Genomic DNA, 23,704 nt, shown 5'->3' with positions numbered 1-23,704 from the left:
CGTTTTTTTTTTTTTTTGAAAACCAGCTCCCTTCACCTGCAAATCTTTCTTATTTGTGCACCAACTTTATAGAACACGCAACCACCTTTCTGAACTATTCCATGTGTAAGGGTTCTCTCGTTGTAAAATGGTTTTATTTGACCCGTTGTTAAAATGTGGAAATAATTCTTAACACTTAAAAATCATGGAGAAATTTTAAGCTCTAGTAGGGCCCACACTTCAACAAATCACTAAAGTTCACTAGCAGCTACCATCGTATATGTGCTGTTCAGCTGGATAGTCACAACTACATTGGAAATGTATTTATTGAGCATCCATTACTTGCCAGACACTCTTTTGGATGCTGGGGATAAAGCAGTGAACAGAACTGGTCATGGAGTTTATATTCTAAAGAGGAGAGACAGAAAACATAATAATTAAGTAAATTACATATCAGGAAGTGATAAATGCTATAGATAAAGCAAGCAGGGGGCAAGGGTAAGAGGGATAGGGAATTTGTGGTTGGTAAGCGCACCTGCACTTTTCTATTCACTTAAATAACTGGCTGGCTCCTACGGAAATTTGATTTGTGGCCCCTATCAGGAACGTAATATGCTGTCCTGCGCATGCTATCCACTGGCCCTATGGAACTATCAGCCTCATTCGCCTTTGGATTCCTACAGTCGAGCAGTGTTTTCAGGGCGAGAACATGATGGAAAGGGAAAAGTTAAAGAATCCCCACAGAGCTATAGTTACTTTGACCACTGCTTTCCAGGGAGGTTATTCCAGCAGGTGTTAGATGCCAAGGCTCCATCCGTTTCCAGAGCAACGGGACTGTGACGCAAACGCGGCCACTGGGAAGCCCTCAAGGGATTAGACTGCAGCTTAGGAACAAATTAAATGAGCGAGAACTAGAGCCTCTGAATACAGAAAATGCCGCACAACTGCGGCCCTTCAGCGTCGCCGCCCGCACAGCGGCTTCCGGGCCTTTAGGGTCGCCCAGTTCTAGGCGCGACAACTTCCGGCCCCGAAGGTCCCCTGCTCCGTGGCTTGCCGGGGTCCTAGCGATGGAAAGGTGGCCGCGGCGGCCGCCTGACCCCCCCCCCCCCCCCCCAAGGAAGCCTGGGACAAAGGCTGGGGCCTCTTCCGGGGAGGCGGCGGCGACAGGAGCGCTGAAAGGATCCGCACGCTGGCGGGAACTCGTCCCAGGAAGAGAGTTAGGCCGGAGCGCGGGGGTGGAGTGCGGACCCGGAGCTGGCCCGTCAGGCGGGAGGCGGGCAGGTGCTGTGGCGGAAGTGCGAGGACGCGGTCGGAGCCGAGCCGTCTAGGAAGCGGCGGCCTCGGGTCACCCAGCCAGGAGTAGCCGCCGTGCCACGGCCAGACCACAGCGATTAGGGCTCAGACGACGTCAGGATGCCTCTATTCACCGCTAACCCTTTCGAGCAAGACGTGGGTAAGTGCTGGGCACGGGCTCGGGCCGCTGTTTGTCATGTTGGAAAGTGGGCGGCGGCGACTCCGGGGACTGGAAAGCCAAGGAAAGAGAGAGAAGGGGGGCGGCGCCCCTGCCTCGCCGCCCGTTTTCCGGGAGCTACCTTGACGCGTCGGTAGCGGCCTGGGGAGTGCCTCTTGCACACCTGAGGTTAGAGTCCCCGAAAGAAGGTCCTTCCTCTCGCCGAGCGCAGGAATAGGGAAGAGCCTGTGGCTCGCTGGGGACTGGACCAATTAAGCAATTGCAGAGTTGATGATACAAACTTCCTGCTCCGTCTACAGTTGGTTCATCACCCCCCCCCCAACTTGTAGATGATGCAGCGGTGGAAAGACCCTGCTGTCTGAGGCAGCCCAACACCAGAGACCTCTACTTGCCTCCATTCAGTAGGAAAACCCTATTTCACCTCGCTCCTATACGAACGCGTCCAAGCTCTGATAGCACAGCTTCAGGATTTATTTACAGTGGTTGGAATTGTTACTCTCCATGGATGGCGCAAGTGCTATGAGATGTTCTGTCTTAGGGTATTAAAAGGAAAGCCCTAGGATCTCAAAACAGTTAAGAAAAACTGTTTTATTTGTTGGAGTTGTTAGAGCGCTGATGTTTTTAGTGATTGGAATGAGAAAAAAGTTGATAGGATATGAGAACTATTTTGGGCACTAGAAGAACAGTAAAATAAACTGGCCTTCCGTTCAGTGACTCCTGAGGTCCCTGTATGGCTTAGTGGATCACAGTTTAATATTGCTGTAGGAAACGAGGCACTGCTGTTCAAATAAAAAACACTGCCGTGTATAGATTATTTCATTGGCAGTGCCACCAATCACAGCTTCAAGTACTTGTTAGTTCAAGTATGATTGAAGTCACTATACAAAAGACAGTTTGAGGATGAAAGAGCAAGTTTGATTGAGGCCCACCACTAACAACAACAACAACATCTATTACTACTACTACTACTACTTTTTCTTCTTCTTCTTTTCCTTGAGGGAGGGTTGGGAGAGAGAGAGAGAATATCTGAAGTAGGCACTGCACCCAACATGTCCTTGATCTCATGACTCTGAAATCATGACCTCAGCTGAAATCAAGAGTCAGATGTTCAACCAACTAAGCCATCCAAGTGCCCCCCACCAGTAACTTCTTTTAGACATGTTAATGGGGGGCACCTGAGTGGCTCAGTTGGATGGGCGTCTGCCTTCAGCTCAGGTCATGATTTCCGGGTCCTGGGTTCCAGCCCGGGATGGGGCTCCATACTCGGTGGGGAGTCTGCTTCTTCCTCTCCCTCTGCCCCTCCCCACTGCTTGCTCTCTCTCTCAAATAAATAAATAAGATCTTTTAAAAAAAAAATAGACACGTGAATGGAATTAGTAGAAGTGGAATGAAGTACTAAGGAGTTTAAATTGCCCTTAAATCCATATCACGGAGGAAAAGTTATATATTACATTTTTCAGAACTGAAGTCTCCTTTTAATTTGAAATAATTAAGTAATATAAGCAAGTTATTATTTAATGTGGGATGTCTACAGGAATATGTTCCTTTGCAGCGTCGTTGCCTTTTCACTTACCCTTTTTGATTCAGTCAGGTTTTTATTACCGTTGGGGTTTTTTTTGTCATTCTTATGTTCACTTTTCATTCAACAAACATACATTGAATGATTAATGTGTGTATCTATATTGTTTTAATTTCTGAGGACACAAAAGTTTAATAGACTGAGTTCCTGCCCTCAAGGAACTCTCATACATATGTAAAATGATCATTGCAATATAGTATGATAAATATAGTACTGGAAATACAAAAGATGCTTTACATTCCTTCTTTCTTTAATAGTCATCTTCCCTGAAAAGACAACAAGGACCTTCAGGCACATGCTTTCTCTGTAAAGATGTTGATATTACTCTGTCTCTCTCTCCTTTTCCTTTCTTGACAGCAATTCTGCCTGCAGGAAGTAACCACCTCTAACTATATGTATGATAAGGTCATTTTGTAATTAAGGGTTTTTAAAGATGACACCGCATTCCTTTCGAGGAGCAGCTTCACTGGAGGTCCAGCATTCTTGTCTGATGTCATTCATGTGGGGAAGAAATTCTTCCCTCAGACCTTGAGAAAAAGATGTCTACAAAGGCATTCATAAGTTGATGATGGTATATGACTTGTCAAATGGAAGCAGGCCAAAGGCTAGGAAGTAAGGATCTCCAGCAGGTTCCTATTTTCTTCTTGGAGTCAGATCCCACAAATCCTGAAGGGCATGTTAGCTATAGTAGCATTAGAGCTCTTGAAATATTTTATTTGGTTTCTTCAAATCTAGATTTTTGTTTTGTTCAATAAAATTCCTTTGAAGCTGTGTCGAGCAAAAAAAGAAACTATATCCACACACATCCTACCATCCTCCCCCACCTCCACATCTTAAAGTGGGTGTGTAGGGTTCTCGAGGTGGAGCTCGGTTGGGGCAGCCACTCTGAGAGAATTCAAGAGGAAAGTGAAATATGAGGGACAGAGCCACAGTAGGAAGATAGAGTGTGTAGTGTTAAAAAGGAATATGTCATTTCCTTATAGTTTAGGCCAATTTTTCCAGTCTCACTACATTGCTTCCCAAATCATGACTTGTCTTTTCTCTCCCCAACTCTAGTTCAGTTCTTATTTGGCACATCTTTTTTCTCCCTACTCAAGCCAGACAACCTTTTTTTGGCCATTTTCTGCCTTTGTGCCATTTTCTATTTACTGATACCCTTTTTTCTTTTTTCAACAACCTTAGTATTGCCTTCCTTATAGATGTACTAACTTATGTCCCACGAAGCTGAGCTCAAATTCTGCCTCTATAAAACACTTAATGACACAGTGGATTGAAGCGTGAACTTTTATCTTGAAAGGAGACCTTTTTTTTAAAGATTTATTTATGTATTTGTGCGAGCGGGGGTGGAGGGGCAGAGAGAGAGAGAGAACCTGAAGGAGGCTCCACACCCAGTATGGAGCCCAACTTGGGGGCTCAGTCTCACTACCCTGAGATCATGACCTGAGCTGAAATCAAGAGTTGGATGCTTAACCAACTGAGCCACCCAGGTGCACTGAAAGGAGACTTTTTAAGTGAAATTTGAATGCATATATTGCTGTGTCTCTGTCTTGTGTTAGAAGATACTTGACTGTGAGGTAGCTTGGGCTTTTGGTCCTGGAATCTTTTTCTCCAGTGAAATTTTATAAGAAGTGCTTAATAGGGGCATCTTTCTGGCTCAGTTGGTGGCACATGAGACTCTTGATCTGGGGGTCCTGAGTTTAGACCCCAGGGTGGGTATAGAGCTTACTTTAAAAAAAAAAAAAAATGCTCACATAAAAATCGATACTGACAGCGCTCCTTCAATACAATTTACTTAATATGTTCAGATTTATAACATTTACATACTTAAGGCAATTCTGGAACACAATTAGGTTGCTATAATCTTTGCAAAAAATTAGAATTAAATTTTTCGTTTATGAATGAGAATGATTGCTTTAATAGTTATTTTCTTTCTATATTTTGTTTACAGCCTTAAGCCTTCAGATACTTAAACATTTTAATTGATGTATTTTAACAGAAAGTACAGGATATGACATAAAGTCCTTTTCCTATCATCCAACTCTGTCAAGCCTAATATTTTGCCACACTTTATTATTTTTTTTTAAGAAAACATTCAAGATGGAGTTGAAATTCTTTGTTATATTTATCAGCTATTCATTTCCTATTCTATTCCTTTATCTCCCTTCTCAGAGTTAAACTCTCTCCAGAAAGATACAACTGTATTTTATAATATAAATAACACCATACAAATATACTATATGTATTACATAAAAAATAGTGTCATTCTTTGTCATTTGTATTTAATTCAGCATTTTTGTGAATTATTTCTGTTGATATTTGTAGCTCCAGTTCATTAATTTTAACAGTTGTATGGTATTCCACTGTATGAATATAGTACATTATTTGTTCATTCTATTGATGGACATGAAGTTTTTTCCAGGTTTTTGCCATAGACAACAGTGCAGTGAAAGTTCTTACCCATGTTTTCTTGTTTACGTGAATGAGAGATACTCTAGGGATTGTATCTTGAAGGAGAATTCCTTATTTAAAGTATAGATAGTGCAGACTTGCAAAATATTAGTGTAGAACTGCCTTTCAAGTGCTTGTGGGTGATTTTACTCCCACCAGCAGTGGCAGTGAAGTTCTTGTTCCACATCCTTACAAACACTGGGTATTGTCATATTTTTAAATCTATGCCAATTTGATAGGTATGAAGTACCTATCAAAGGGCAGTGTTTTCATTTCAACTTCATTGCTGGTAAAGTTGAGCTTCTTTTCACATATTTCTTGGTTATTTTGTTTTCTCTTTCCATAAATTACCTGCTTGTTGCTTTTACTTATTACTCTGTTGGATTATTTTGTTTTACTGAGTTTTAGAGTTCCTTGTACATTCTCTACTAATCTCTTGTTGGTTGTGTGAATTGCAAATATGTATCTCAGTTTGTTGCTTTTTATTTTCTGATGTCTTTTATTAAGAAAATTTAAGATTTTTTTAAAAGATTTTTAAAATTCATTTGAGAGAGAGAGAGCACGCGTACACACACACACACACACACACACACACACGCAGACAGGGGTGGGGTGGGGGGCAGAGGGAGAGGGCGAAGCATACTCCCCGCTGAGCAGAGAGCCTGAATCGCGATGCAGTCCCAGGACTAAGAGACCTTGGATTTGATCTTTGTGTAGGGTCTGAGGAGGAATTTGGTTGGATAATCAGCTTAGTAGACAATAATCTATTCTCTAATCACTACTTACTGAATTGTCTGTCCTTTCCCCATGATTTTGGGACATACTGTATTTCATACAGTACATTCCTTATATGAAGCCTGTGTCTCTGCTTTCGGTCCTTCTACACTGTTCTCTGTCTGTTCTGCCACCAGTACTACTTTTAAATGTCAGTGGCCTTGGGCAAGTTCCCCTGTTTTGTTTTTCTTCATTTTCATAGTCTTAGCTGTCTTTGGACTTTGTTCTTTCAGATGGGTTTATGATCAGAGTTGTATAATCATAAAAGGGAATTTCCTTTATGTTCTTTTAGCATTTAAGAGTAAAGGCATTGTAATTTATATTTTTGTTTCCTGTGAACTAATGATGTTGATAATTAAAAGTAGACGTTTTTGTTCCTTATAATAATAATTAGTTCTAAGCTTACTTAGATTATAGTTTGAAAGTAACGCAAGAGGGCAAGAGGATGATTTTTCTACAAGTAAATATGTAACATATTATTATAGCTGTGTTCTTAGGTGGATGTGTCTTTATGCTGCTTTTTTTGTTTAAATGAAAGAACCTTAAAGGTGTTTTGAGTGTTACAAGAATAGACCTTATTTATAGTACGTAGTATAGAATATCGAACTCCAGTTACTTGGCAACTTATAATTCTAACTATCTATTACCTAGATATCAAAATAAAAGTTAAGGATATGTAATTTTTTTTAAATCTCCTGTTATTTTTTTCTTTCCTTGGTTGCTTTGTGTCCCCATATCTAACATTCCCCCCCCCCCTGCTTTTGGTTTTTCACTTTGTATTTTAAAAAGGTTTTTTTTTTAAGATTTTGTTTATTCATTTGAGAGAGGGAGGGCCGGAGTGGGGGGAGGGGCAGAGGGAGAGGAACAAGCAAGTAGACTCCTTGCTGAGTGGTCACCGCTCGATCCTAGGACCCCAAGATCACAACCTAAGCCCACCACCTAAGCCAGAGTCAGCTGTTCAACCGACTGAGCCACCCAGGTACCCCATCTTTTACAAAGTTTTTAAAAATATTTTTGCTTGTAGTGTTCTTTCCTATTTCAGTTATCTGTCGATCAGCAACATTTGTCAAACCCCCTTGGTGAGAACATTGTTTTCTAGAAACCTGAGACATTTTGGTATTGCTCATCTTTTTCCCTTATCTTTTCTGTTTTAGGACTAAAGTTCGCATTCGCTTATTGGCATCTTCAAGTCTTCTTTTGGAGTAATAAATCTTGCTTCCATCTTTTAGACTACCCTTAACATTAAAAAAAATTTTTTTTCTTAAATTCTAGTCAGCATACAGTGCAATATTGGTTTCAGGAGTAGAATTCAGTGATTCATCACTTAAATACCACACCCAGTGCTCATCACAACAGGTGCCCTCCTTAATGTCCACCCATCTAGCCCATGCCCTGCCCACCTCCCTCCATCAGCCCTCTGTTCTCTATCATTAAGAGTCTCCTATAGTTTGTTTCCCACTTTTCCCCCTTTCCATATGTTCATCTGTTTTGTTTCTTAAATTTCACATATGAATGAAATCATTTGTCTTTCTAATATTTTTTTTAATGGACCTATAACTGCTGATGTCCGAAGGATAAGCACCTCTCCTACAACACTCTGTAGAACACTTAGTATTTCTTTACCACCGAGACTTGTTTGTGACAGCTATCACTGTTCCATTCAAGGAAGATTTTCTTTAGTTTCCTCTAATTAAAGAATGTTGAAAACTGAAGATCCCATGAAGTATTTACAGGTCTGACTGACTTTTAATGCAACCTGAGAAGTTGTATTTAATAGGTCTTTTATAAAAGCATGAAGGGAAATGATGAAGAATTTAAAATTTTTATTATGTACAGTATCCCTATTTAGTATAATTTTTAAATGACCGTAACATATAGGGTGAAAAAATTTGTTGCTAGTGAAATTTTTATCATAACTAAAAACTCGGCAGACTCTTTGGTCAGTAAATATTCTTTTATGAAGCATTTGTTTATTCACATGCAACATGAGAATTGTAGAGACTCAGGATTTAGGTCATGTGAACTAAAAGGGATTTTTTGTTGTTATCTGAAGCAGCTTCTTTTGCTTTTATGTGTCATGGGATGAATTATTGTAACATTCTCTTCTAAAAGCTCTGCTTAAATCTAGCACATGCATGTTTTGGTTTTCCTAGTAGTGCTGTGCCCTTGAGGGTTGAAGGGGAAGAACTTTTTCTTTTTTTTTTTTTTTTTTTTTTTTGATGTTGTTTTACTAGGCTCTGTTACTCTCCCTGATAGTGAATAAATACCTGTATTTAGTTTAGGGATTGAATCTAAGAAGGTCAGTGTGACATGTATCAGACAACGCCCTCTGAAAATCAGTGTTCTAAAGTGTACCACCTACTTATTTTTAGCTCATATTACTTCAGTTTCATGTCAGAAATTTGTCAGTACCTGGTGGTGTACTTTTAAGAATTTTAGTCATTCTAGTGTTATTTCATTGTAGTTTTAATATGCATTTATCTGATGACTATTGATGTGGGGCACCTTTAAATAAAATTATTTGTTGGGGCACCTGGCTGGCTTAGTCATTGGAATATGCAACTCTTGATATTGAGGTTGTGAGTTCAAGCCCCATAGTGGGTGTGGAGCTTACTTATAATATGTAAACAAACAAATAAATAAATGAATAATCTCTTTTTTGAAGTATCTATTTTTAAGTGTTTCGTCCATTTTTCTTTTCACTTAGTTTTCACAACTCCTTTTTTAAGCATGGCAGCCATTTTATTTTATTTTATTTTTTTAATTTTTTATTATGTTATGTTAGTCACCGTACAGTACATCCCTAGTTTTTTATGTAGTGTTCCATGATTCATCGTTTGTGTATAACACCCAGTGCTCCATGCAATACGTGCCCTCCTTAACACCCATCACTGGCCTATCCCAATCCCCCACCATCTCCCCTCTGAAGCCCTCAGTTTGTTTTCCAGAGTCCATAGTCTCTCGTGGTTCATTCCCCCTTCTGTTTACCCCCCCTTCGTTCTTCCCTTCCTTCTCCTACCGATCTCCCTGCTATTTCTTATGTTCCGTAAATGAGTGAAACGATATGATAATTGTCTTTCTCTGCTTGACTTATTTCACTTAGCATAATCTCCTCCAGTCCCTTCCATGTTGCTGCAAATGTTGTGTAATCGTTCTTTCTGATGGCTGAGTAATATTCCATTGTATATATGGACCACATCTTTTTCATCCGTTCCTCTGTTGAAGGGCATCTCGGCTCCTTCCACAATTTAGCTATTGTGGACAATGCTGCTATGAACATTGGGGTGCATATGGCCCTTCTCTTCACTATGTCTGTATCTTTGGGGTAAATACCCAGTAGTGTAATCGCTGGGTCGTAGGGTAGCTCTATTTTTAAATTTTTAAGGGACCTCCACTCTGTTTTTCAAAGTGGCTGTACCAACTTGCATTCCCACCAACAGTGTAAGAGGATTCCCCTTTCTCCATGCCCTCTCCAACATTTGTTGTTTCTTGTCTTGTCAATTTTTGCCATTCTAACTGGCGTAAGGTGGTATCTCAGTGTGGTTTTGATTTGAATTTCCCTGATGGCGAATGATTTTGAACATGTTTTCATGTGTCTGTTAGCCATTTGTATGTCTTCATTGGAAAAGTGTCTGTTCATATCTTCTGCCCATTTTTTGACTTGATTATTTGTTTCTTGGGTATTGAGTTTGAGAAGTTCTTTATAGATCTTGGGTACCAGCGTTTTATCTGTAGTTTCATTTGCAAATATCTTGTAAGCATAGAAGCCATTTTAATCTCCAAATAAGAACATGGATTCTGATTTGAGTCTGAGCTGAGGTTGAACTACCTAGAGACCTTAGGCTAGTAAGTTAGTTTCAGAGCTGGGTGTATAGAAGGCAGGTCTTCAGTGCTTAATGGGCGATATGTGTACTTCACAGATGCATACAGAGTGTGCATGATGATTTCCTCTGTTTGCAGAGGTTATGTGATCCCCATCCAGTGTAACTGCTTTTGATTTTCTATCTATGACATTTTAGCTACTTTGCAGACTCATTTTTCCTTTTCCCCAGCTGTCTTGCACATGAAGATTCCTGGTAGGTCTATTACAATAAAAATTATGCTTACTACATTTCTGTTTCTTCCCTGTTCCCTAATATAAGGGTGTTTGTGGAAATGAGCATGCCCATTTTGTAGAGTTGGGAGGGTGCATGGGTCTTACCTGACAGGTTTAGAGAGGGCATGTTGGAAGGATCAGCCAGGAAGAAAGTGAACTTACAGGAATATAAAGGCTGGTCCTAGGCCTTTTGCCTTTTTAAAGATGGTTTACAATATTACAAAGAAGTAAAATATAATTTTGATGTGGTTTTTTCCCCTCCTTCCTGACTGTCCTATGTGTCCCCCCAAAATGCTAGTGATGATGTGTGAAATCAAAATGTGTCCGTCACTCTTCTGTATTCCACTAGATCAGGAAGCTCTTAAATATATTGTATTTTTAGATGATGTGGATGTAGATTAGATGATATTAAATGATCCTTTCCTTATGAACAAGACTTGAATTTGCATTTGTCCTATTCAGTATGTTTAAAATATTCGTACATAGGGAAACTGAAAACTAACTTGTTGGGTAGAGTTACTTCAGCAGTTTTGAATAAAAATTGCACTCAAGCAGCAGTTTGTTTAATATTCAAACCAGGGAGGATACCCTGAGTCAGATGCCCCAGATTGGAGTCCCTGTTTAACTACTTATTAGCTGTATGTCCTTGTGCTAATTACTTTTCTGTGTCTGTTTCCTTATCTGTAAAAGGGGAATCCTTACTTCATGTGATTGAAGTGTAAGTGGTTTAGCATATATAAAATGTTTTGAAGCTATTACTTACAGTTGTTCTTAATTATTATGTACCATTCAATACTCAGAGCTGTAAGTTGGTTTTCATTTTAGAAGATAATGAACAGTGTATTTTAAGGTAGACTTTATATTACTGCTTTCCCCAGAGTAAACTGAAGATTTGTATCAATGAAATACACCCAAACAAACGAAAACATTAAATGAGGAGGGAGGAGTGAATAAGAAAATGTATGTTAAACCCAGATATTCTAGAATGCTAAGTTTGGTTGTTATTAAAGTCAGAGAAAGAGGTGAAATATTTATTATCTGTCAGGTTGAGGTTTTTGACATAAATATTTTAGTCTAAATTTACACAAAAATTGTGTGGTCTAGAAACTTAATAACAAGTATATATCATTATTTTAATCATTAAACATGTACGACTTATTTATAAACTAGAAAGAATTGGCTCTCCTACATCTTCAGTAATTACTTAGTTCATAATGAATTGGTCCAAAGAAAGAACATTTTTTATCTTTAGTAAAAGCTGTCAGCTGTGGTTTCCTGTTAGATACCAAAAATGAATTCTATTCATTTACTTACTTTCCATTTTCTAGTTTATTTCTGCTATTGAAAAAAATTTTTTTCCAGTTTTCTCCTATACTCCTACTATAATTTTAAGGTATAAAAATAATTGGTCTTTTTTTTTTTTTTAAGATTTTATTTATTTATGTGACAGAGAGACAGCCAGCAAGAGAGGGAACACAGCAGGGGAGTGGGAGAGGAAGAAGCAGGTTCCCAGTGGAGGAGCCCGATGTGGGACTCGATCCCGGAATGCCGGGATCACGCCCTGAGCCAAAGGCAGATGCTTAACGACTGCGCTACCCAGGTGCCCCCTGGTCTTTTTCTTATTAATACATAAAAGACAGTTTTTCCTCTAAGATCTAAGCATTGCTTTAGTCATGTCTCAAGATACATACTGATATGTTGGGACACCTGGGTGGCTCAGTTGGTTAAGCATCTGCCTTTGGCTCAGGTCATGATCTCAGGGTCCTGGAATTGAGTCCCACATTGGGCTTCTTGCTCATTGGGGAGCCTGCTTCTCCCTCTGCCTTCTTCTCCCTCTGCTTGGTGCTTCCCCTACTTGTGTGCTCTCTCTCTCTCTCTCTGACAAATAAATAAATGAAATCTTTAAAAAAAAAAAAAAGATACTGATATGTTGTATACTGATTATAACAAATTTTTATATTGCCCTCTGTTATAATCTTAATTATTTGTATATCCTAGTTGTTAATTTCCATGTGGTTGGTTATTATACTTGGTCTAATTAAAACAACAAACATTGTATTTAGAGAATATACTGTGTATATTGTCAGGTTTTGATAGTTCCGTGCACATTTGAGGAAAGATTTAAACTCTGCTTAAATGTACAGATAGTCCTCACTTTATATAGTTCCAATACGTGTGAATTTAGTTATCATGTTTTAGTTGAGTAACACCAAACCCCCCCATTTTTTTTTAATGATTTTTTATTATATTATGTTAGTCACCATACAGTACATCCCCGGTTTCCGATGTAAGGCTCGATGATTCATTAGTTGTGTATAACACCCAGTGCACCATGCAATACGTGCCCTCCTTACTACCCATCACCGGTCTATTCCATTCCCTCACCCCCCTCCCCTCTGAGGCCCTGAGTTTGTTTCTCATAGTCCATAGTCTCTCATACCAAACCCCCCCATAAGAAGTCTTGTAGTACTTTGAGCATAGAACCCAACCACGCATACCTAGATTTTAACTGTAGGACTATGAGCTAATAATGTGTGGTGTTTTAAACTACTAACTTGGAGTAATCTGTTACATAGGAAGTTTAAAAAGTTAATATTATACTGAGACTGTTCAGTTAACATTTTTTTTATTCTTCAAATTTGATAACTGTTACTGATTTTTCTTCACATTCACTGTTTCTGCAGTCTCCAGTCTGCTTCGAAGCCCATCTAGTGAATGTTTTTAGTTGATAAGCATACTTTTTAGTTCTAGAAATTCTAATTTTATAGTTTCCTTTTCTCTGCTGAGCACCCACCATCTACTTACTTATTATGACCATCTTTTGCTTTAAGTTCTTGATAATACCTGCTATAAAGTACCTTTTTGTCTGCTAATTCTGATATTTGAGTTATGCTATTATCTTATTTTACTGATTACTTATATTTTGATTATGGGATACTTTTTCATATACTGGTGATTTTTTTATATTATGCTTTTCACAATGATTCTTTATAAGGCTAGGTTATGTTGTCTTTTTCTAAAGAGTGTTGAATTTTGTTCTGTCAGGTAATTATACTATGGGAGGATCTATTAGGTTTTCGTTAGGTTTGGTTTTCTTTGTGAGACAGACCTATTTTGATATTGAACTAAATTACAGGGGACCTTTACTCTCTTTTTGTGTTTCAGTTGGATGCCTGGAATGTTCTCTGTACTCTAGTTGGGTAGAGTATTAGTCCACTTGGGCTTCTATAACAAAATACCTTGAACTAGGTGAATTCAACAACAAATTTATTTTCTAACAGTTCTGGAGACTGGAAGTCCAAGAGCAAGGTCCCAGCAGTGTTGGTGTCTCGTGCAATGTGTCTTCCCTTGGACTGCAGATGGCTGCCTTTTCATTGTGTGCTCATATGACCTCTTCTTTGTGCTTGTGTGGAGAGAGAGTGAGATATAGTGAGCTCTGTGTTGCCTCTTCTTATTAGGATACTAATCCTACTGGATCAGGGCCCCATCCTTATGACCTCCTTTAACCTTTAGAGGCTCAGTCTCCAAATACAGCAACACTGTAGGTTGGGTCTTGAATATCTGAATTTTGTGGGGATACAAACATTCAGTCCATAATAAGCAGGAACTCCAAAGACTCCTTGCACTGCCAAACCTTTCAGCCCCACAGTGGGTGATCTGTGCTAGACTTCACAGAGACTCAAGTAGCCTAGCCCTTGACCAAGGACCCATGTTAAATCCCAGGAATTTGTTCCTCAGAAATTTGGTCTGTTTATCCCAGCTGCTCTTCTTGGGCTCGTTCTCCCTGTGTTGGGCCAGGAAAGTGTTCCCAGGCAAAAGCTTGGGCCATCGTGGAGCCTTCGTATTTCCCTTCCCTCAAAGATCTCACACCAGCACTGCCTATTATTCATTTCCTGAACACCATTGCCTCATATATTGTGGCCTGTTTTGTACTTGTTTTTGGTAGAATAACGAATCTGGTAGCAGACGCTCTGCTGTGGTTGGGGGCAGACCAGTCATGACTTTTTATTTTCCAACATAGTAGGAGGAGCATTATAGATGTCTTATGAGCATTTTTCTTTCATATAATTAAGTTTTAAAAATTACTGGTGGAGCCTATTTCATTAAAAGTTTCATGGGTAGACTTGAATTCTTTTTAAAGTTGTATGCTGAATACAATGCACTGTGCAGAGGGGGTGCCTTTTTGTTCTTTATAGGTATTGATGGACTGAATATGATATTGTTAGAATCTTTGTGAAATATTTCAGTGTATTTGAGGCTCTTTATATGCAGTAATCAAAACCTGGTGACGAAACGTTATGACTTACACCCACCAAACCCTGGAAATTTAGCATTTAGGCCCCAGGAGGGCTTTTTAAACTCTCTTCCCCCTCTATGCATTTGACACAGGATAATGTGAGGTATGGCCCCAACACTGGGCAAAGTGACAATGCTGTACAAGAATGGTTCCTTAATTATAATATTTAAAATTTTTTCCAGGAGTTTAAAATACTCCTAAGTACATAATTTAACTGTTATTTAGTTCGCTTGAAAAATGAAATCCTTTTTGGCAGGCCATTATAAAGTCTTCAGATTTTATACTTTTTTAAAAGCATAATTGCGAATCCTATATTTGTAGAGCATAAACTATGGTGGATAGAGTATTCAAGTCAGGATTTTTCCATTTTCTATAAAAATTAAATCAAGTAAAACTATTGTTTAGATATTTTTGAAATTATTGGACGCATTTTTGATAGGTATTAAATAGGTTTCACATTTAATTGTGTATCACAGGCTGAAATTAAAAAAAAATAATCATTAGAAGTTGAGTTTTATCAATAATAGGTTACTAGATGGTTTAAAATCAGACTCAGCTCTTTGTACTTATGCATGTGTGTACTGACAAAATTTGGTAAATGATGCTGGTTTCGCAGATTAAAGAAGAAATGATAGATTCTTGATGTTGGAACTACTGACAAATAATTAGTAAAAATATTTTTCTGTCCCTACTTCATTCCATGTGCCAAGTGAAATTCCAGAGAGACTAAAGATTTACCTATAAAAGAGAAATAATACATATACAAAAGATAATATAGGTGAATATTTAATCTTCAGGTAGTTCTAAACACTGTACCAAATGATACTATAGAAAGAAAGAATGATAGATCTTTACAGCAAAAACAAAGCCCTATCAAAAACAAAAAGAACTTAAAAGCAAAGAAAAGATGAGCATGAAGCTGGCAAGTCATATACAATACATGTGATTTGCTCTTCAGACTCCAGATCAAAGTTACCTATATATCACAGGACAAGAAGCCCTTTGCTCCCCTCTTGAGACATTTCCCTTCCCTACTTACCTTTTCTTTTGGTTGAGATTCCCAAACGTATTGTCATTCCTCTTTAGTAAACAAGCAGGGAACTGGAACCTCATAAAGCCCACTAGTGCTGTTGCCTTTTGTTGCCACATGATGTTGCTAGTGAAGTTTGAGACTATGCAGCCCCTTTGGATGTTTGCTTAGGAAACTTGCTGGTCCAGAAGCTCTTGCTGGTCCAAAACTTTGTACAGACTTTAGTGGGACCACATTGGGCCTCATTGTGCCCAGGGTGATAGGATATGGAGGAGCAACCATCATTCATTTATTCATCAAACCCCTGTTTGTTGACTACCCGACACTGTGCTCCAGATGCTGGTCTATGCACTAGATATAATAGTAGTGAACAAAACAAAAAAATTCTTGCCGTCATGGAGCTTACATTCATTCTGGGGGTTGAGAGGAAGAGAGGTGGGGCAGAGACATACAATAGACAAAGTATTTATGTTATGCAACGTCTGCAGAAGGGCCTCTGCATGAAATCCTGACTTCTTTTAATTATTTTATATTTATTGTGTGGGGGCATCAATATGAATGATACCAGTGAGTATAACAGAGACGCTGAGGGATTGAAAATCACAGTGCATTGATAACTTCTCACTAGCTTGTAGAGGTACTTTGTGGCCACTCTGTATATAATTGTACAGCATGCAGTTATTAAAAAGTATTGGTACAGGTGTATATTTATGAACATAGAGGGATGTTTATGTAAGTGGAAATGCAGGTTAGCAAATGATACATTTAGTACGATCACAAGTATTAGTGGGAAATACTTTTTCTCTACCTCTGAGGTTTCTCTTGAGAAGGGAATTCCATTAGTGTCACCCTGAGTCTGCTCTTGCTCCTTTAAGTCAATTCATCTTTGATGGAATGACTTACCTGATTGGTAAATTTGAGAGTACTTGGCCCTACGGGTGCACTTCATTGATGTGTAGGAGCTAGCTAGTCTTTCCAGAGCCGTTGAGTGATTTCTCATCTCCTCCTCTTTCATATAAGCTGTGCAAGGGCTTACCTCTGGAGGGAGCAGTCATCCCCCGTCTAGTGGTAAAGCATGTCCACCTTTGAAGTTCATTATCAGCAAGCCCATTTGTCTAGTACACCTACAGCTTCTATGAGTAATAGCAGTAGTATTTTATTATTTGTTTCTCAACTTGTTCATAACTTTGGCAGGGAAGGAGTTACCAGCTTTTGGGTGCTCTCTTTGGAGGTACCTCATACATGATTCTGTTTCATTTAGTTTTACATATATTTTTAGTATTTTTCCATATACATGAAGAAAAAAGTATGGAAAGGTAACATCATATTTCAAAAGAGGTTGGTAGAATTAGGGCTTTTTTTCTTGTCTGATTTTTTTTAATTAATTTTTTAAAAAGATTTTATTTATTTGAGAGAGAGAGCACAAGAGCGGGGTGAGTGGCAGAGGGAGAAAGAGACTCCCCGCAGAACAGGGAGCTAGACGCAGGACTCAATCCCAGGACTGAGATCATGACCTGAGCCGAAGGCAGATGCTTAACCGACCGAGCCACCCAGGTGCCCCTTGTCTGTACTTTTGAATTCACTGAATTTATTAGATATGTAATTAAGAAATAGTTAAGTATTTTAAACCTCTAAAATATACAGCATGGTCTGACTTCCCATGTAGAAGAATTAGTCATCTTTGTACAAGGGAAAAAGCTGGACCTGAGTAGGTATGTTTCCACCTCATAGCGTGGTGCTTGAGTCTAGAACTTACGGTAGGCAAAAATATATTACTTTTCTAAAATCTCTGGCTTGTCATTTCAACACATATGTCACAATAATTGCTTTCCATCCATTAATAGTTTGAGGCAATTTGCGTGGTTTTTAAAAGTGAGTTCCGGGGCGCCTGGGTGGCGCAGCTGTTAAGCGTCTGCCTTCGGCTCAGGACGTGATCCCGGTGTTCTGGGATCGAGCCCCACATCAGGCTCCTCCGCTGGGAGCCTGCTTCTTCCTCTCCCACTCCCCCTGCTTGTGTTCCCTCTCTCATTGGCTATCTCTCTCTGTTAAAATAAATAAATAAAATCTTTAAAAAAAAAAGTGAGTTCCAGCATTTAACTGAAGTTAAATAGATTCTGTATTTCTCTTTTCTACTTGAAAAGTTTGATAAACCTGTTTATTTTGTGGGTTCTTTTATTATTCCTTGCCTTTAAGAAAGAAACGGCTCTAGATTTCTACTGTCCTTCCTGCTTATCACCGTGATAGGCCTTTATGAATATAATACTCAGATTTGGCCATATTTGAAATTATAGATTTATTAAAAAGGGAAAAGATTAAACAATGTTTCTAAAGTGGTAATTTTTATATCCCCATCTGTCTATTAGGAAAAAAGTATTTCTTGATTTCAGAATTTTATAAAAGTTAGTAGAGTAGGGACACCTGGGTGGCTCAGTCCGTTAAGCATCTGCCTTTGGCTCAGGTCATGATCCTAGGGTCCTGGGATGAGCCCCCACCAGGCTCCTTGCTAAGCAGGGAGCCTGCTTCTCCCTCTGCCTGCCACTCCCTCTGTTCATGCTCATACTCTTTCTCTCTCTGGCAAATAAATAAAATCTTCTTTAAACATTAGAGTAAAATTGCATCATAATTCAGTCATTACATTCTCATCATGATTTTTTAAATTTTACTTTTTAATTTTTATTTCAATTATGAAATACTTAAGACCACAAAAACATGCTGAGAATAAAATAATCTCTAGATATTCCGTGCCCAGCTTAATAAACAAAACCTTATAAATACAAGTAAGCCCCTATTTACCCCATCCTACCTCCAGTTTGATGTTTATCATTATTATGCATATATTAATATTTGTACTACCTATGTATCACTAAAGAATATAATGTATTTTTGAGTATTTTAAAAGTTTATATGAAACATTCATATAAAGTCAGAATGTAAAATGGAACAACTGCTTTAGAAAACTGTTTGCCAGTTGCTAAAAAAAATTAAGCATAGAATTACCATACAACTCAGCACTTTTCTTAGGTATATACCAAAGAGAGAAGTATATACCACACAAAACTTGTGCACAAATGTTCCTAGTAGCATTGCATTATTCATATTGGCCAAAAAGTTAAAAAACAAAACAAAACCAAGCAACCCCCAAATGTTCAACTGGTGAATGGGTAAATAAAATGAGGTATATCTACAATGGAATATTGTTCATCAATAAAATTAACTGAAGTATTGATACATGTGTCAACATGGGTGAACTTGAAAACATTCTGCTAAATAAAAGACACTAGTCACAAAAGGCCATATATTGTATGATTCTCTTTATATGAGAAGTCCAGATTAGGAAAATTTACAGGAATGGAAAACAGATTCATGGTTGTCTAGGTTGGGACATTGGGGGGGACATTGGGCTGTGACTGCCAATGGGTATGGATTTCTTTTTAGGGTGATGAAATGTTCTAGAATTAGATAATGGTGATAGTTGCACAAATCTGTGAATATGCTAAGAAAATCAAATTGCATACTTTAATTGGGTGATTTGTATTGGGATGTGAATTATAGGTCAGTAAAGCTGTTTAGAAAGTTTATGTGAATATTATATATTCTACTATTAGCTTTTTAAATTCAGTATAAACCAAATCATTTTATTTTGGGATTTATACATTTTTGTACATTTAGTTCTATATAACTCATTTTCACCTTCCGGTATATGAATTTACTGTATTTTATTAATCCATTGTCCCTTTTTGCTCTTTAAAAACAATGCTTTTGTGAACAGTCTGATCCATATTTCCTTATATGATGATATATTTTTATTTTATTTTATATCATTTCATTTCATTTCATTTCATTTTATTTTAAATTCAGTGTGGGGTTGAACTCACAGCCCTGGGATCAGGACCTGAGCTGATATCAAGAGTCAGACACTTAACCCACTGAGCCACCCAGGAGCTGCGATGATGATACATTTTTAAGGCTTTCTTCCAAATTATAATTTGAAGAATTATTGATAATTTGTAATTTATTTAGTATTATTTATTTATAAGACATTTTATTGGTGTACCCCACACTTAATTCATATAGTTATACAATTTGAAGTTGAAAGTAGTAAAAGTACTCTATCTTCTGAAAATTTTCAGTGGTTCTTTTATACTTGGCAAAAGAAAAGGGCTTCTTAACTAGTGTTCCTTTCTTGGTATTTTATTGTTAAGTGTGACATGTCCTAATTTTTGTGTATGCTGATATCTTATAGAAAAAGCCACAAATGAGTACAACACTACAGAAGATTGGAGTCTTATTATGGACATATGTGACAAAGTTGGAAGCACTCCTAATGGGTAAGATGCCTAGACAAGCCCAGTGAATGTCTAGGAGCTTAATTACCTTTGTCTCTTTTCCCAACGTAACTTTGAAAGGAAAATGGAATTTTACTATTTACTTTTGGGGGACAAAAGTTAGGAGATCCTGGTGGCCAGTTTTATGGAATTAACCTTATCCTGAAAGAACAAAGGGAAGAAGAGTTCAACTGAAAACCTGAGATATATAAAGCTTTGACTCAATAGGGACACATGTTAACGATGAATAGACTAGTTATTTAGGGAATTGCCCTGTGACTTAGACATGTATGGGGGCCTTTTAATAATGAAGTAGATAAATATAATAACGTAGTATGTAATAGACTGAAGAAGCCCTTCAATACTGAGTAGGTAAATATAATAACATCATTATGAAAAAATGGATATAAAAAAGGGTGCTTTTGAGGGAGAATGCAGCGATTAAGCTGAACTGATTATACTTTAGAGGACTGATGAAAGCATTTAACATTACAGCTTTTCAAAGTACCTTCATACATGTTTATACTTATACCTTTGAAGACTGTATATCTTGCAGGGTTTTTTTAAGATAAGAATTTTGTCTGACGCCAGCTTTGGATATGGCAAAACTCTACAATTACTCCATAGAGTTTACTGCTCTGGGGGATCCACCAGCAGGAGCTGAGCATGTTGAATACTGTACCCAGATAGGGGTCTTCCAGAAAAACATAGCAAAGGCAACTGAATCGTGCATCTCAGAGCCAGAGGAACATGTTTATGAAGTTGTTTATACAACCTCATACCCAAGTTTACAGCAAAGCAGATACTTCTGGTTTGCTCTGAGTATTGAGGCGGTAAAAGCAATTGACTATATGAAAACCAGGTTTCTCTAGGGTCCGAGGAAAAAGGAGGGCAGTCGAGTGGTACCACTAGGCAGTTGCACTCCACAGCACCGATTAACAGAAGCTCAAAGAGCCAAAATAGAGCAGCCCCCCAAACCTCACTGTGTGGGAAAGAAGTTCTGCGTACCCTGGAAAGACTCATTATTTATCCAAAGGTGAATGGCTTGGTGGTGGGTAGTATGGAGAAGCTGAGAACAGTGCTTGCTGATGGACATGACTGAACAGAGATCAAACTGCAGTGCAGGTGGAGTTGATTAATTACAACACATAACACCTCTTTGATGAGCATTTAGTCAGTCCTGTGCTAGAGTCATAAGTTAGGCAACTTGGTTTTGAATTTCTCTAACCTTGTGTTTTTCATTGCTTTTTGCAGGGTGAGAGAGTTCATAATGTGCTTGTTCATGTTTCTTTTAGACCCATGTTGAATGTGACTTTAAAAATTTTTAAAGAAAATTGGATTATCAAATAAAACCTTTTCCCAGGGGAGAAAAAAAAGAATTTTCTGTCTGAATACTAAATCTGTCTTGAAGAAATAAGAAGATAATTTATATGACATAGGTCTCTTGTGTTGATCTTTTGGAAATTATTCGACTCTTTTTAAAAAATTTATATTTAGATTCAATTAACTAACATATAATGTGTTATTAGTTTCAGAGGTAGAGGTCAGTGATTCATCAACCTTATTTAATACCCAGTGCTTATTACATCACATGCTCTCCTTAATGTCGATCACCTAGTTACCCCATTCTCTTACCCCCTTCCCCTCTAGCAACCCTCAGTTTGTTTCCTATGATTAAGAGTCTCATGGTTTGTCTCCCTCTCTGATTTTGTCTTGTTTTATTTTTTCCTCTCTTCCCCTATGATCCTCTGTTTTGTTTCTTAAATTCCACATATGAGTGAGATCATATGATAATTCTTTCTCTGATTGACTTATTTCGCTTAGCATAATACCATCTAGTTCCTTCTACATTGTTGCAAATGGCAAAATTTCATTTTTTTAATGGCTGAGTAGTATACACACACACACACACACACACACACGTATTGTATGTATATACTACATCTTCTTTATCCATTCATCTGTTGATGGACATCTGGGCTCTTTCCATAGTTTGGCTATTGTGGACATTGCTGCTATAAACATTCGAGTGCAGGTGCCCCTTTGGATCACTACATTTGTATCTTTGGGGTAAATACCCAATAGTGCAATTGCTGGGTCGTAGGGTAGCTCTATTTTCAATTTTTTGAGGAACTTCCACACTGTTTTCCAGAGTGGCTGCACCAGTTTGCATTCCCACCAGCAGTGTTAAGAGGGTTCCCCTTTCTCTGCATCCTTGCCAACATCTGTCGTTTCCTGACTTGTTAATTTTTGCCATTCTAACTGTTGTAAGGTGGTATCTCATAGTGGTTTCGATTTGTATTTCCCTCATGCCAGGTGATGTTAAGCATTTTTTCATGTGTCTGTTGACCATTTATATGTATTCTTTGGAGAACTGTCTGTTTATGTCTTCTGCCCATTTCTTGACTGGATTTTTTGTTTTGGTGGTATTGAGTTTGAGAAGTTGTTTATAGATTTTGGATATTAGGCCTTTATTTGATAAGACATTTGCAAATATCTTCTCCCTGTCAGTTGTCTTTTGGTTTTGTTGACTGTTTCCTTTGCTGTACAAAAGCTTTTCATCTTGATGAAGTCCCAGTAGTTCATTTTTGCCTTTGTTTCCCTTGCCTTTGAAATTGTGTCTAGCAAGAAGTTGCGGTGGCCGAGGTCAAAGAGGTTGCTGCCTGTGTTCTCCTTTAAGGGAATTATTTGGCTCTTGATTTTGGAATATACAACCTTTGCAACAAGCTGCTCTTTTTTATTTTATTTTTTTAAGAGTTCCGCAGTTCTGTGAACAAAATATTGTAGTGGAATCATTTTACAGATTTACTCCTTTAATGAAGTGAGGTTTGCGGGATTTTATTTTTAAATTTAAAGTTATTTGGTAGTAGAATGCCTTATATTTTTAATGTTTAAGTTGAAATTCTGAATAAATATTTAATATTCTTCATTTTTTTTTTCCTTAGAGCAAAAGATTGCCTAAAGGCCATAATGAAAAGGGTAAATCATAAGGTTCCTCATGTTGCTCTGCAGGCGTTAACTGTAAGTAAAAGTCATGTTATTATTTGACCCAAATTTTAAATGTGTATTTGTTTCAGTATGTTAAGTAAGATAATATCTCAACATTTGTATATTGATTTTTATTTTAATTAATAGCTTCTTGGGGCTTGTGTGGCAAACTGTGGAAAGATATTTCATTTAGAAGTATGTTCCCGTGATTTTGCAACAGAAGTACGTGCTGTGATAAAAAATAAGGTAAATTTTTAAAAGAGAAGAAATTTAAGTCATTAAAAAGTACATATACTGTCTGCCGTTTTAACCCTATATAGCATTATAAAGTTGTATTATGAATGAAATCGCTTTTAGCTAAGTTTGAAATGAAATAAACTTCCTGTTCTAAAACTTGATGTTTTTATTTGTAGCACCAAAAACTGTTTTCCTTCTCAAAGCATATATACTAGTGATAATAGCTAATCTTTATTTAGAGTTATAAGCAGTCGCTGCTTTAAGAATTTTACATATACTGTCTTGTTTAATGCTCTTAATAACCCTTAGAAGTTAGAGTCTCTTGTTATTCCTATTTTATAAATGGAGAAGCTGAGGCTTAGTGAGAAGTTCAGTAACTTGTCCCAGGTCATGCAGCTAGTAGTGGCATAGCTGAAGTTCAGATCCAGGTTCTATAACATCAGAGTCCAGACCAATCACTATGCTGTACTGATTCACACT

General features: G+C 37.9%; 2 protein-coding genes across 4 annotated transcripts in view; one reads left to right on the top strand and one right to left on the bottom strand.

The window, feature by feature from the left end:
• Positions 1 to 995, bottom strand: part of FMNL2 (formin like 2) — a 428,341-nt gene extending 427,346 nt beyond the window's left edge. The window contains exon 1 of the mRNA XM_057317774.1: positions 736 to 995. The gene's annotated coding sequence lies outside the window, so the exon portion shown is untranslated. The remainder of the gene's footprint in view (positions 1 to 735) is intronic.
• A 108-nt stretch (positions 996 to 1,103) lies between these two features.
• STAM2 (signal transducing adaptor molecule 2) overlaps positions 1,104 to 23,704 on the top strand; it is a 45,724-nt gene continuing 23,123 nt past the window's right edge. For 2 of the 3 annotated variants that reach the window (XM_044381572.3, XM_026492796.4), the window contains exons 1-4: positions 1,133 to 1,432; positions 19,918 to 20,002; positions 22,945 to 23,020; positions 23,135 to 23,233. In XM_044381572.3, the coding sequence (XP_044237507.2) occupies positions 1,393 to 1,432; positions 19,918 to 20,002; positions 22,945 to 23,020; positions 23,135 to 23,233 (300 nt within the window). In that variant the 5' untranslated portion in view covers positions 1,133 to 1,392. Of the gene's footprint in view, positions 1,433 to 19,917; positions 20,003 to 22,944; positions 23,021 to 23,134; positions 23,234 to 23,704 lie in introns of all 3 variants that reach the window. The other variant, XM_026492795.4, reaches the window with a different exon arrangement.

Source organism: Ursus arctos, unplaced genomic scaffold, assembly GCF_023065955.2.
Source record: "Ursus arctos isolate Adak ecotype North America unplaced genomic scaffold, UrsArc2.0 scaffold_1, whole genome shotgun sequence".
In the NCBI taxonomy this organism is placed as follows: domain Eukaryota; kingdom Metazoa; phylum Chordata; class Mammalia; order Carnivora; family Ursidae; genus Ursus; species Ursus arctos.
The sequence above is the reverse complement of the archived record's forward strand: the minus strand, read 5'-3'. Positions and strand labels throughout refer to the sequence as shown.